Source organism: Sceloporus undulatus, chromosome 2 (genome assembly GCF_019175285.1).
Source record: "Sceloporus undulatus isolate JIND9_A2432 ecotype Alabama chromosome 2, SceUnd_v1.1, whole genome shotgun sequence".
Taxonomy (NCBI): Eukaryota; Metazoa; Chordata; class Lepidosauria; order Squamata; family Phrynosomatidae; genus Sceloporus; species Sceloporus undulatus.
Genome location: NC_056523.1, coordinates 28,594,683 through 28,609,124, shown reverse-complemented (window position 1 = coordinate 28,609,124; position 14,442 = coordinate 28,594,683). Strand labels below are relative to the sequence as shown.

Here is a 14,442-nt window from a genome sequence, read left to right as displayed (position 1 = left end):
CACAGAACCCCAAGGATTGTAAAATTATCATTTGGGGTGAAATCCAGTGAACAATGACAAAAGGCCTCTATCAGGGCGATGGGGGAAAGTACCATTCCTTTTCACACCCTGGCCTTTCAAATCTCTAGGGGATCTTCTGCAGCAATTTTGGGGGCAGTGGAGGGATCCAGGGAGTAGGAGTTCCATTCTGCAAGCCCTTTGAAGTAAAATTGCATCTCATCCTTTGATTCATAACAGTCATCCCTTAAAATCACTCTTCAGAGATTAGCATTCCAGGATAAAACAGACATTTAATCTAGAATATTGAACTGCAAAATCTTTAGGCAGGTGTGCTCTTTCTAATAAATCCACAAACATCTAATGCCAAACAGTCAACATTACCTCCCACAGAAAGTATGCCTGAGAGGGTCATTCTGCCCCTTTGATGAAAACTAATTTCTGTTGCTTGAGTTAACCCCATGCTGAGAACATGGGCATTCATGCAAGATGCACACAGTGTTTACTGTTGTGGTTAACAGGTTTATTTAAGGCCTTTATTACTCACATGCTAAAATGTTGATATATCTGTTTTTGTGCTTGTTGTCGGGGTGATTGGAATGTTCAGCAGTGATGTTCATGTCGGATGTACAACGCTGCACTTCCTTTTAAGAAAACAATTAAATTGGAAAAGGCAGATGAGTGCAAAACATTTTGTTTGTCTCATTTCACAAACAGCTCATTCAGAACACATTGAAATTCTGGAGTGTAATTGATTTTTCTATTCCCATGAGTATTCTTCCAGCACAATGCTGTTTAAACATATTCTTGTTCTATTAAGGATGTTGTCTGGCTCCTAGTAGCTGATAAAATCCTTGGTGATTAAAATTCACTCTGGTGCAAAATCCCTCACAAAGCATTTACAGCTACTCATCTTTCTCTCAACCTGCAAGAGCTACAATATGGTCAGAAATTGGACACATTCACATTTTAAAAACTATTCAAAATAGAGATTCATCAGTTATGGGTTCCTTTAATTCAAAAATATTATTTTTTTATTAAACAAATACAACACAAATGATACAAAACAAAACAACAGTAATAAAACACATATATAACCATACCTATTCATAAAAATGACACACTAATCGGTATTACTGTATATCCAATTACCAGCCAAACTCAATTAAACATCTTCTATCCTTCTTAATACATACTCTCTCTTCTTCCCTTTACTCTACTTCCCTTCAAATCCTTCCCACACATCCTTTATCATTCCTGCCAAATATCCTTCCAACCCATTCTCACCTTCTTTTCTCTCCTTCTCTCCCCTTCTAACCCTCTATCTATTTCTCCCTTTCTCCCCTTCTCTTTCCCTTCCTACTCTCTCTCCTTCTTACCTACTTTCATCAACCTTCTTCTCTCTAACTTTCCCCCACCTTCTTCTCACATTATCAGACCCTTTTCTCAACATATTCATTCTACATACTGTCCTCTTCTTCCCATCCAACCAACCAAAACTTCCTTCTTACCAATGCTGGTTTTATTACCTACATACTTTTTGTCCTTCTTTTATCACCTTCCCTTTCGAAATCCCATCTACTTATTGTATATCATATGTGTTAGTATAGTATGTTTTATTACCATTTCTTTATAAAGTTACTAGGTCTATACTATTCTCTTTACTTCTATTATTTGTTTTTTTTCCTGCTTTTTCCCTTTCCTTCTACATTCCTACTACCCTTAATCTATATGTTACCCTTGTTCTCAAATATGCATTTATCTATCGAATCTAACAGTGTCTTTAAACTATACAACTTTACTTTTATACCTTTATGAATAGTTCCTCTAGTTCTCTCACCCGCCCTGCCCACCACCGTATACTTGTCCATGGTAATATTATACAATGTTTATTTATTTCTTAACATTCAAAGCTACTTATGGCTAAGCTGCCCCATTCTTTCTTTAAATAACGTAAAACTAATGCCCAGTCTTCCTTCCACCCCTTTACTTTCTTATATCTTTATCATCTTGTTTAGTTTGTCCATTTCAATTGCATCGTATAGTTTTGGTATCCATTCTTTCACATCAGGTATCTCCTTAGATTTCCATTTCAGGTCTAAAGTCATTTTTGCCATGGTGATCATATAAAAAAGGACTTTATCAGACTTTTCCTCCAATTTGTCATCACACATATTCAATAAATACATTTTGGGTTGTATCTTAACCTTATTGTACTTATTGTATCATTCACCTTTTCCCATTATCTCTTCACTAGTTTGCACGACCACCAACAGTGAAAAAAGGTTCCCGGCTCCTTCCTGCATGTCCAACATAAATTATTTTCGGTCGTATAAATTTTTGATATTTTCTCAGGTGTCAGGTATGAACAAAAGAACATTTTGTAATAATTCTCCCTGAGATTTTGAGACACAGTATATTTAATTCCTTTTGTCCACGTATACTCCCATTTACTCATCTCTACTGAATGTTCTACATTCTCCTTAACTATATGGGAATCAATCTAATTTGTAACCCTCACAATTTAACTCTTCCTAGGTTTTTAAACTGTATGAACCATCCTGATTTTTCCTTAACAAAATTTTATATGTGAGCCAGCTCATCCCTTGTGAAGTTTCTTTACGTTGAAATGCCTCCTGAGGTGAAATCCAAAGAGGGATTTTCTGCATTAATCTAATTTTATATTTTCCCATACTCGAAGCAATGTCCATCTTGTACAATGATTATTAAAGTTTCTATTCTAATTATTTAAAGTTATGCTTGTTTGTTTTTAAAAAAAGAATTAAAGCTAGGCCAGTTTTGAGCTTTGGGGGAAAAGACATTTGGAAAAAGATACAAACGGTCAGGCAAAGCATATAAAGTAATTTTTCTTTTTTTAAAATAAAGCAAATATATGGAATTTAAAACCAACTGCATTCATAGTTATTTTTTTCTAAATAAGTTGAATTCATAGTTTTCCAAAGCAGTCCTAATCTGGACAAGAAGCAAAATATAAAGTTAAGCGGTTGTTGTCATTATGTGTGCCCTCAGGTTGTATCCGACTTACGGTTACTTTAATCATGGGGTTTTCTTGGCAGCATTCAGAAGAGATTTGCCCTTGCCTTCCTCTGAGAGTGTGACTTGCCTACACTAATGCAGTGGATTTCCATGGCTGAGTAGAGATTCAGACCCTGGTCTCTAGAGTCATAGTCCAATGCTCAAACCACTAAACCACTCTGGCTATTATAATTCAGAGGCACAGTCATATATAAAAACTGTCTCATTCATTGAAATGCACTTTTAGAATGAGAAAATAAATCAAATGAAAGATTGTTGTAGTTTATATTTTCTACTGTAGTAAATACAGTACCACATTAGCAGGATGATCCAATTCAAGACATCAACCTCACAAAATATGATACCTCAGTGTCAAAGTATTTTTGATAGCTTTACCATCTTCTTCAAGAAAACAGTGATATCCCCCACAATTGGTTTTCAAATCAGAGTACTGTAATGGATAACTTTGCAAGACCAGCATGGTGCAGTGGTTTGAGCATTGGACAATGACTCTGGAAATCAGCCATGGAAACTCACTGGCTGACCTTGGCCAAGTCGTGTTCTCTCAGCCTCAGAGGATAGCAAGTCCCCTCTGAAGAAACTTGCCAAGAAAATCTCATGATAGGATCACCTTAGGCCCTTAGGGTCACCCGAAGTCAGAAATGATCTGAAGACACATGACAGCAACAACAACAACAAGAAATTGTTCTAATTTTTGTTAAAAAATTAAAAATTGCTAAATAAACTAACACAAAAGTTTACCTCCCTGCATTCCAATTAGAAACATTAAACTCTTGACATTTCTTTAACACATTCTAATGCCCTCTTTAAAATAATTTAACAGCAACTGTATTATATATTTAGTTACTGTCTCATATATTTAGCTTTGTCTGCTACGTCACCACTTCTGCAGGATATCCAGAAATGCAATCCAGCATCCCTTGTATCCCTCTTCAGAGTTACACAGATATAAAACTCCTTGTCACCCTGGGCACCACATGTTAACACAGAAGCTTCCTAATAAGGCACATCATTAGTACAGCACAGCTGTGGCAAAGGAGGATCAGGAGTTAAGAGATAGAAGGAATTATCAAGAGAAATGTTAGGGAAAAAACAGCAGGTGTAATTAGGAGTTCAGGATTATGCAAAAATGTCATCAAGAAGCTACACAGATATTTGCAGCCTCCCTTGCTATCCTTCCCCCAAACACAAATCAAAGTATAAACATAGGACTCTATGGCCTGTTACAGACTGCCAAAATAAGCTTGTTCCGGTCTCCTTGGAGGTATGCTATTTAAATGATGCATGGGTCCTAAGAGTCCGGACGTCGCGCCAAAGCCACACTCCATTCCTAAGCACCGGAGTGCAGCTTTGGTGCAGCTTCCGGATTCTTAGGACACATGCATCATTTAAATAGCATACCTCCAAAGAGACCCGAAGCAGCTTTATTTTGGCAGTCTGTAACAGGCCTATGATTCTAGGGCAATGGAGTATTAGTCCTAATCAATAAGTTGACAAAAATTCCACTTCTATTATGTGTATTAATTACACAGTTCAAGGGTTCAGTCACTCAGTTCAGTGCATCTGTGGACACTAATTCTCACTGGAGGTCACTGAAACCTCCCGATTCTGAAACCTTCATGCTACAGTTACAAAATGAATGATATTCTGCAATATAGGCGAGAATCACGATGTAGAGAGTACCCACAGCACCATGAACTTTCAGCTGGAGCATACATGTTCTTTATGTAATAGCAACAATCCACATGGTCAGTGGGCTTTATTTAACTTCTGGAGTAGAAGAGGAAGATATTTTTGTTGAAGTAGGAGAGGGCAAACTGGTTTTCTGTCAAGGGCCACATTCTGTTAATGACTGTCTTAGGTGATGGAATGACAGGATCACCAAAGTGTGTCTGTCCTGGCCAGGGCCCAAATGACTAGCTCTGAAGGGTCCTCAGACCAAGGAAGCATTTATGCCTAACCAGTGGTGTGCAGAGTGGGTGCTGCTATTCTCTTTCAAAGCAAGACTGTGGGTAGATAACAATAGCAAAAGGAAGGAAGAGGGTGAGAATAAGGAGAAACAAAGAGGGGGCGATACCAGTTCTGGGAGGAACTTAGGAGACATCAAAAAATTTTCCTCTCACCTCATGGAGTTTTGATGGCCACTATTCAAAAGTAGAATAAGAGTTTTTCTCATTTGGATTTCTCTCTCTGTTATCTATGCATCCATCTCTTAGCCAGACCCCAACTCCTTCATTTAGGTAGGCTTGCTTTGCCTTCCAAAACACTCCCTATTCTTTCTTCCCTTGTCTTGCTTCTTTTTTTTTTATCCTTCCCTATCATCTCCAAACAGTTGCCTTCACTAAGATTTTTTTTTGTGTGACAATGTCCCAGTCTTTCAAGGTCCTTTCAAATGTAACAATCGGCTCCTTTCAAATATACTGAACAAACAAGCAAGTGACCTTCTAGATTTCATCCTCAATGCATCCCAGAGAAGGTATATGCCCTAGATAATCAAGATGATTGGAAAACCAAGAGATTATATAGAACTGACAGCAATCACTGTCAGGCAGTTGATGAAAAGAAGCAAGAGTTTCAAAGCACAAAAGCAAATGTTCAGGCTTTGTCATTCACTTGTGGACACTAAAAGCTCCTTAAGCACCGAGAAAGAAAGTATGGGCAAAGGATTCCTTTTCCTTTTAACAGACAAACTTCAGAAATAAACTGCCAGAGAAAGTCAGGTCCCCCTGTTCCTAATCTTGCCATTTTGCTCTTCCAAACATTCAACTCATAAAGAGGGCAGGAAAAAAACAATCTTGTAAAATCTTTCAGACTAAACAATTTATTTCAGCATACAATTTCAGGGACTACAGCATGCATAGAATTAATGTCACCTTTTCCTAGCATGAACAAAATAATGACTTGGGATGCCAGTTTCATGATGTCCAGTCTTGCAGTTTCAAAACCACAACTGAGTGGTTCCCATTTGCTCAAATTACTAGAAGTTACATTAGCCAGGAGATCAATTATGTTGGCCAGTGTGTCAGCCTGTGATGCTCTGAAGATGACCTGCTAACACAAAACTAGTTTATACTAGGGATGGGTTGAAATGGCTGCTGCTAATTTGCTATTCCACTCAATGGCATTAATTAAGAGAGGCCATTTCTATTCTATTTCAGAATTAGGATTTGACCTCTGAAATCATGTCAGAGGAGCTGTTGCTATTGTGTACCTTCAAGTCATTTCCAATTTATGGTGTGAACCTATTAGCAGGACTCCTTGGCAAGATTTGTTCAGAGGGGGTTCGCCTTTGCCTTCCTCTGACGCTTAGAGAGTGCCTTGCCCAAGATCATGCAGTGATTTTTTGTGGGTTTTTCAGGCTGTGTGGCCATGTTCTAGAAGAGTTTCTTCCTGACGTTTCGCCAGCATCTGTGGCTGGCATCTTCAAGATGCCAGCCACAGATGCTGGCGAAATGTCAGGAATAAACTCTTCTAGAACATGGTCACACAGCCTGAAAAAACAAAAAAATAATAATATGGATGCCAGCCATGAAAGCCTTCGACTTCACATCACCCAGTGAATTTCCATGGCGAGTGAGGATTCGAACCCTGGTCTCCAGAGTTGCAGTCCAATGCTCAAACCACTACGCCATGCTTCCCTTGCTTTTCTTCTGTCTTTTTAAAGTAACCGGAGGACTCAATGGTATGGTAGCAGCAGTGGAGGAGTTATGGCCACTACCATTATTTCTTTCCTCAGTGTGCCAATGCCTCTTCTCATGTTTTTCTCACCTTTTTTCTCTTCTGTGCTCCACCTTTATATTTGTATTCTATAATGTTAACTGCACCTTCAAACAATATCAAAGTCATTCAGATACCAAATAAAACAGGTGATACACACTCCAACTCTATTGTTGTTGTGTGCATTCATGTTGTTTCCAATCCAAGGCTTTATTTTGTAGCCCTTGAACCTACTAGGCTCTCCTGGATGATTCTTTGCTGGCAAGAAATTTAACTGAAGCCTCAAGGGGTGGCAACTCACCTTTTGACATTGAAAAATGCCAGTTTTTTTAAAAAAGAACACTACTTCCAGGTTTTTTTTTGGGGGAGGGGGACTTTTCTTGCTACTGTTAGTGATTCCTGTGGCCCACAGAGACAGAAAAATGATCCCTGGACCTGGCCCAGTTGCCTACCTTCCTTTAGGAGAACTACAGAAAATGCTTGTGGAGCAAAAATGAACTAGGGCTTAGTAATTCTATGAACTAGGCTCTATCATTAGGGCCACGTAGCTTTGGTGTTTTGCACTTTGTGATGCCTGAATCATATTGATAAATGGGTTTTTTAATGGAAGACTTGGGCAGCTGGAGATTTAGCGAAGACATTACAATCACTCTCAGGTCTGTTAAGATACTTTTTTTTTGCAATGTATTATATGGCCCTGGGACTTTTTGTGCCCCCTCTCCTTCTCAGCCCTGGGGCTCCTCTCACAATTCTTTCTTCCCTCCCCACCCCTTATATCTCATTCAAACTGCCCCCTCAGTTAAATCAAACCCCCAAGGGAAATAGAAAAAGTCCTAATTCATAGACTCGGGGGTCGAGCAATTGCCTCCCAATGCACAGAGGGCTAATGGTGGAAGGAGTGATTTATGAGGGGAACAACTCCCCTATAAAAAGGGTTACAAGGTTTGGAGCCTTTTAGTTCAGAAAGAAAGTGATCAAGAAGGTAGTTGAAGCTGAACAGTGGCAGATTCAGGCCCAATAAAAGGAAGTACTTTTTCACACTGAGTGTAGTTTTAACTATGGAATTCATTACTGCAAGACAGTTTTTAGTTAGTGACCATTCATTTCTATGTCACTATCTATTTAAAAATGGCTCTAAAGCATTGCCTGTCTATAATTTATTAAGATGATTATTTTTTTACCTTGCCTCATCAATGTTTTTGGCACTTTATGGGGTAAAGTAAAACAAAAGCTAAGTAAATGCCTCTAGTACAATTTAATTTTTTGTTGATCCAGTGCCTTTCTACTATAAAATTTACAGATCCAATTTTTACAGTATACTATAGAAATAATTTGAACAAAGCCAGTGAGATTTTATACATGTGCCAAAAAAAGCTAATGTCAGAAACAGAACTGAGTGTTTGCTATGGGATTATCTACAATCAATCTAAATAAGGCACAGAAAATGGATCGGTTGCCATTGTATCTTGAAGGGCTTTTCCAAATGGAGCTGGTTTCTAAGGTCACTAAGTTAATTAACCTTACTAATGCGTAGGGTTTATGATTTCCTCCAATGTACTGAAGTCTCAGCTGGCCCAAACAATACTAATAGAGAAGGGAGATGAGAATATGTGCTGAGAGAAACTGGTCACAACTGACCATTTCTGTAAATATTATTAACCTGAGAAAATCTAAACATCATTTTCAGACCCAGAATGCAGTAGCTCTGTGTCAGTTAAATAGGATAACATAAGTGTTAAGAGTTGAACTGTAAAGTGCTTAATCAAAAATGCAAAGTACAGAGGTGTTCATTTGGATCTTGCAATGTGTAGTGTTCACAACTAGGAACTGCATGAAGTTTGCTTACATTTCAAATTCAAATAATTTTTTTCATTTTAAAAATAACGCCCTTCATGAAACTGTTGACACACACAGAACATCACAGGAGAAAAAAATATGAAGGATGCCATAGGGGAAAACTGAACAATAGGTGAATAGAGTCTGAAACCAGTGATGCACAGCAAAAAAGCTCCTGAGTCTTCAAATAACTGGGAGAAAAAAATGCAATGGCTGAGGTCTGTAATTAGACTCTTCAGACACGTTTCCCCACTTGGTTTGCACACTTTAAAGATTCCATAGGAGAGAGGTCATGCACAGCATGGAAACACTTATATACACCCCAGAAACGAACAAGCTGATATATATGTTTAAACATGTCCATTTTGGCATCAAACTTGTTACCATTCTCAAACTGGTGCGTAGATTCAAACTATATTGTGAAAGGTACAGATTTGCTTAACTATTATTACAATTAGGATGGTAGTATAACATACCATATTTCACTTAAACTGTGAAAGGCTTCCCTAGATATCAACACCAACAAAAGTCTCAAGGATGCCAATTCCAGCTGCCTTTTCCTAACGTTTTTCTGAATGAGACAGTTCCTTCAAACATACCCTATAATATTATAACTAAAGTTGTGCAGAGAACCCAAATTCAAAGAAATTTACTGGGTGACTTTGAAGGAGACAGTCATCCTAATTTACCTTATAAAACTGTTATGAGGAAAATATATGTGCAATTCTATGAAAAATATCACATGGGAGGCTTACCAGGTGTAAATTGTCAGAAATCGTGGGAAACCCATGATCTGCATTCACACCTCCGTATGCTTCTCCCGTGAGTAAATTATCACAGAGGCACTGGCACTCCCTTTTCCCATCAATAAAGCAGTCTTAGATCTGCCATTTACAATAACGGAAGATCCCAACAACAACATTTATTACGGAACACAGCCAGCACAAAGCAGTAAAAGGTATTCAGGAAATTCAAGGCAAATATGCTCATATGTACACATAACGGAAGATCCCGTTATTGCCCAATAGTGGCTCCAAGAATGCTTTACTGATGGGACAAGGGAGCGTCGATGCCTCCATGATGATTTACTTACGGGAGAAGCGCATGGGGATGTGAATGCAGTTCATGGGTTTCCCACGATTTCTGATTATTTCCTGACAATTTACACACATTAAGCCTCCCATGTGATATTCTTCTATGTATGTGGTGGGTAAGTGTCACTCCTTCGAAAAGAGATGGAATAAAATATAATAGTAAATATATCATGTCATATTTGCTATTAATGGACTGACTTCCTCACATCCATGTGATCTAAGCTCAGATGGACATTTGAGCTTTCTACCAAAGAAACAAGGTCTAATGTATATTATAATCCAATTTTTAATTAAGTTGAAGACTGCTAAAGAGAAAATTATTAAAGCTGTTCCTGCAAAAGCTTCTATTTCATTTAGTCAGGGGATGAAACTATTGGTTTACAAAACTCATTTAATCTAGGGTTGCTAAAGTACTGCTCATGAAATTGGCTGGGGAACCCTCCCCCCCAAACAATGAACTTGATGATAGGAAACTAAGATTTCTAGGAAGGATTATTCTCTCAAGTTTTCAGCTGAAGTTTCATTTATAGATGATTTGGCCAACTTGGAATGCATACAATTCTTAGAAAAGAAACATCTTGCTAATCACTTTTTCTTGACTTTAATGGTTATTTCCTGAAAACTTACAAATGTGATATTTATATGTAATCTAACACCTGACCCATGCCATCTAAACTAAGAAATAAACTTATTTCATAACTGTGGAAAAATTGGCACTGCCTTCTTTGACATAAAACCCTCTGAAATCTGCCTTGACATGGTTGTCCGCATTGTGTATTTTTGCTTCCATAATGAGGAAATTGTTATGAGTCTCAAGTTTGCAGTGATAACCTCTACCATAAAAATATGCATGTTTGTTTGAAGATGCTTAGAAGCATCCTGGGGAACCTTGTTGCAATTGGCTTTGGGATGACAGGGAACTAACTACATGTGTTCAACTGAAATCTACAGAAGTCTTCTGCAGACTATTCTCCTCAAAGCAGGAAGGTTAGGAGTGTGGAAGGCAGAGATAGCATAGGCCCTGCTTAATCTGAACAGAGCTAATGTTTATTCTGCCTCCTCCACACAATACACACAAAACAAAGCCTACCCAGAGTTTGTGAATGAAATGTTGCATCAAAAACAACAAAGAATCTTGGGGCACCCTAAACACTAACACATTTATTAGCTATTGTTTGGATTTCACATCTGGATTTTGCAATATTGATTCAAAAGCTATAATATAGTTTTAAAATTAAAATGAAGTTGTCTTGTGAAACAAATTTTCAATTGAGTTCCATCTTAGTTTAAATCTACCTTTGCCTGTTTGCACCAACAATTGGAAGGAACATGAAGAAGGACTATAATAATGTTCAAAAATAAAGCACTACTATGAGGAAGCTGGAAGTCTGATAGGCTTAGGGCAGGATCAGTGGGGTTTAGGCTGTTACAGTAGATATGTCTCTATTTGCCAATTTTTAGGATTCTGGCATGATTTATTTTTCTTATTCGCTTTTTCTCTCACTGTCCAGGTTGGCCACTATAGTGAATAATTTTTTGCTTGGTGTTCAACTTTTGTTTCAAGATATTACGCTACAATTCATTTTATTTGTCCACTGAAACATATTGCCAGTAACTCTTGAATCCAATGCATTTGGTTTTAATCGCTCTTTAGTCATAGTTAAAACTATGCTGAGCCATTATAGCTAATTTAGCTTTTAATTATATTGTCCATGCTAACGCTGATTGGGATTTAATACACACGGGTTTAATGACTCATTCATTTCCAATGCTCCTCTGAAACAAGTTGCTGATTAGTTTTACAAACTTCAAATATTATTTTCCTAAATTTATCTGTAAAATCCAATTGCTACATGTCTAATAACATGACACAATGAGCTAGAAATTTCCCAGGAATTGCTGATTGCACAGACGTCCTGATATAAATTCAGACAAGTGAAACATTATGACCCTGAGATCATTTGGGTAAAAACAAATGGAGACAGAAAAATCAACATTGTGGTAGGAGTTTAGTACAGGCCATCAAACCAAGAAGTGATGGTAATGATGCTTTCCTGAAACAAATCTCAGAAATATTCAAGAAGCAAGAATTGGTAGTTATTGGGGACTTCAATTATCCTGATATTTACAAGGAGACTAGCTTTGCTACACACAGGCTCTCCAACAAATTCCTAATGGTACTTTACAGTTAATGTCCTCTTTCAAAAGGGGGAAGAAAGAAGGAATAAGGGAATCAGCCAAACTGGACTTGATCCTAACCAATGGGGAGGAGTTAATCACTGGGATCAAAGCTGTTGGTACTTTAGGGGGAAGTGACCAAATAAAGCTAGAATTAATTTTTTGAGGTTTTTTTGGGCTATGTGGCCATGTTCTAGAAGAGTTTATTCCTGACGTTTCGCCAGCATCTGTGGCTGGCATCTTCAGACGGTGTTGGATAAACTATGGATCTATGTTTCAGAAAACATCCAAGGAATTTGTATCCCTGTCAGTCTATAGAAACTGACAACACCTCATGCCCCCAGGAAGCACATACAAAACTTGTGGTCTTAAATAACAAGAGTGTGGAAACATGGGCCTGCCAGATGTTGTTAGTTGCTGACTGGAGTTCCAGTTCAAGACCTTTTAGAGAGACAGCCCTACTATTTGCAAGATGAGGTGGTTGCCTGCAAATAACCAAATTGCTAGTTATTTGATACTGGGATCTTCCAGATGGAGTAAATGTGCTGATGGCAGATAAAGTCCTGTTGTCCCAGGCTTTTCGGTGGCAATTCTTGGCACCAGAAGCAACATTTTCTTTCCTACAGAGAGTCCCGCCTCTCCCAATTTTGGGATATACCACAACAACAACACCCCATGGGACCTGTGTATGTGCAATTCAACCAGGGTCCAGGGCCACCAACTCCTCCTTGCTGCTATTGTGTGTGTAGAGGAGTGTGTGTTGAGGGCAACTAGTAGCAGGGATGTTCCATTGCAGTTTATATAAAGGATTTTAGAAAAAAGAAGGCAGGCTTATACTCAGTCTCATAACTTTCAGAGCAAATAGTAAGGGAAGACACTCAAGAGATCTGAATGATGACTGGGCACATTGTCTATGATGTCCTACAGCTTCCTTCACCTCTCTCCCTACCCCAGCTGCCTTTTTACAGGGAATAAAAAAGCAGGTGAAACTGCAAGTGGATATGGAAGCACCACTAATGGGCACAAACTGGAAATAAGTGAGGAGATTTTGTTGCAAAAGCTCTTGCCCTGTTGCACTAGCCTGAAAAACCCATTAATGTATTTGCACTGACCTGATGCTTATTTGGTTTTTTTGGTCTCATGTTTCAAAATAACTCAGCTGGCTTGTGGGGTGGTGGTGGAAGAATAGTTGCTGCTCCCTCTGCCTCAGGCTGGGTTGAGAAAGGGTTGTTTCTCGCCTTTGCTACAGGGGAATGTGCCTCTAAAAGATCTAATTCAAAATAAACCCTGGTTTCAAAAGTTGCAAAATAGCTATGGGCAATAAATAAATAAATAAATAAATAAATAAATAAATGATTTGGGGTACAATGGATGAACAAAAGAGTTCAGGGCCAAGAAGACAACTTGGTGTCTTTATATAGAGAGCTTACTACATGATCCAGGACAGTAATTGCTCCACCTATATTGAGACCAGAAGCGAGTGGAGTTGGAATGATGATGCATCTAGGCCTTAGGTAGGCTGGACTGGGATGATGGAGATGCAGGTTCAAATCCTTATTTAGCCAGGAAGCTCACTAGATGATGGTGGACCAGGTGGTATGTCTGTTTAATGCTCCTTTATCTGGGCTTCCTATGAGTATGAAAGGGATGTGAGATAAATGTTGTGTTTGTAGGCCTCCACTGAACATTTTCTCCAAACATTTATTGAAGCCAAAAATAATTGTGTGCAAACACACACACACACACACACACACACAGTATACATGTCCACACCTTTAACAGAATGTCTGCCTTGATGGTCCAAGCAATTTTAATTGTATTTTTAAAATTGTGTTTTAGTGTTGTTAAAAGTTTAATTCTATTTTAAAGTTGGCCTTTAATTTTTTTAAAAAAATTGCTTTATTTGTTTTAATTTGTAAGCTGCCTTGAGTTCCACTTTTAATAATAATAATAATAATAATAATAATAATAATAATAGATTTATTTATATTGCCCCGCCTGTCCCTTCGGATTGAGGTGGGTTTACAACCTGATAAAACCATAAATACAATCATAAAATGCAATACCATAAAATACAGTACTTAAAGTACAATCACAATCCAGGAACAGTAAAAATTCAAAACATGCTACAGTGGTCAATTACAGGGAATCAGTCTGACAGATACCATGGTGTCTTAATCAGGATCAGGAGGGTATGCCCGCCGGAAGAGCTCCGTCTTGACAGCCCTCCTGAAAGTGTCCAAGATGGTAGTTAGACGGATCTCTTCCAGCAGGCTATTCCACAATTTAGGGGCAACAGCAGTGAAAGATCTTTGAGAGGTTATACACAATCTGGTGGCTTGCATTTGTAGAAAGTTTTTTCCTGAAACTCTCAAAGTGCAGGGAGGATTGTGTAGGAAGAGGCGTTCCTGCAAGTAACTCGGGCCCAAGCCATGTAGGGTTTTAAAGGTACAAAGTAAGGTTATAAACCAAGATGGTGATGATGATGCTGATCATTACAACAACAACAACGATGGGAGGCACTGAGGCACAAAATACATCTGGCTGCAAGAGGGTAAGAAGA

At 38.3% G+C, this 14,442-nt stretch overlaps 1 protein-coding gene across 8 annotated transcripts in view; it reads right to left on the bottom strand.

Annotated features, from left to right (window-relative positions):
* Nucleotides 1–14,442, bottom strand: part of PTPRG (protein tyrosine phosphatase receptor type G) — a 745,385-nt gene that overhangs the window by 31,583 nt on the left and 699,360 nt on the right. For all 8 annotated transcript variants that reach the window (XM_042447272.1, XM_042447274.1, XM_042447270.1 and 5 more), the window contains one exon: nt 545–641. In XM_042447272.1, the coding sequence (XP_042303206.1) occupies nt 545–641 (97 nt within the window). The remainder of the gene's footprint in view (nt 1–544; nt 642–14,442) is intronic.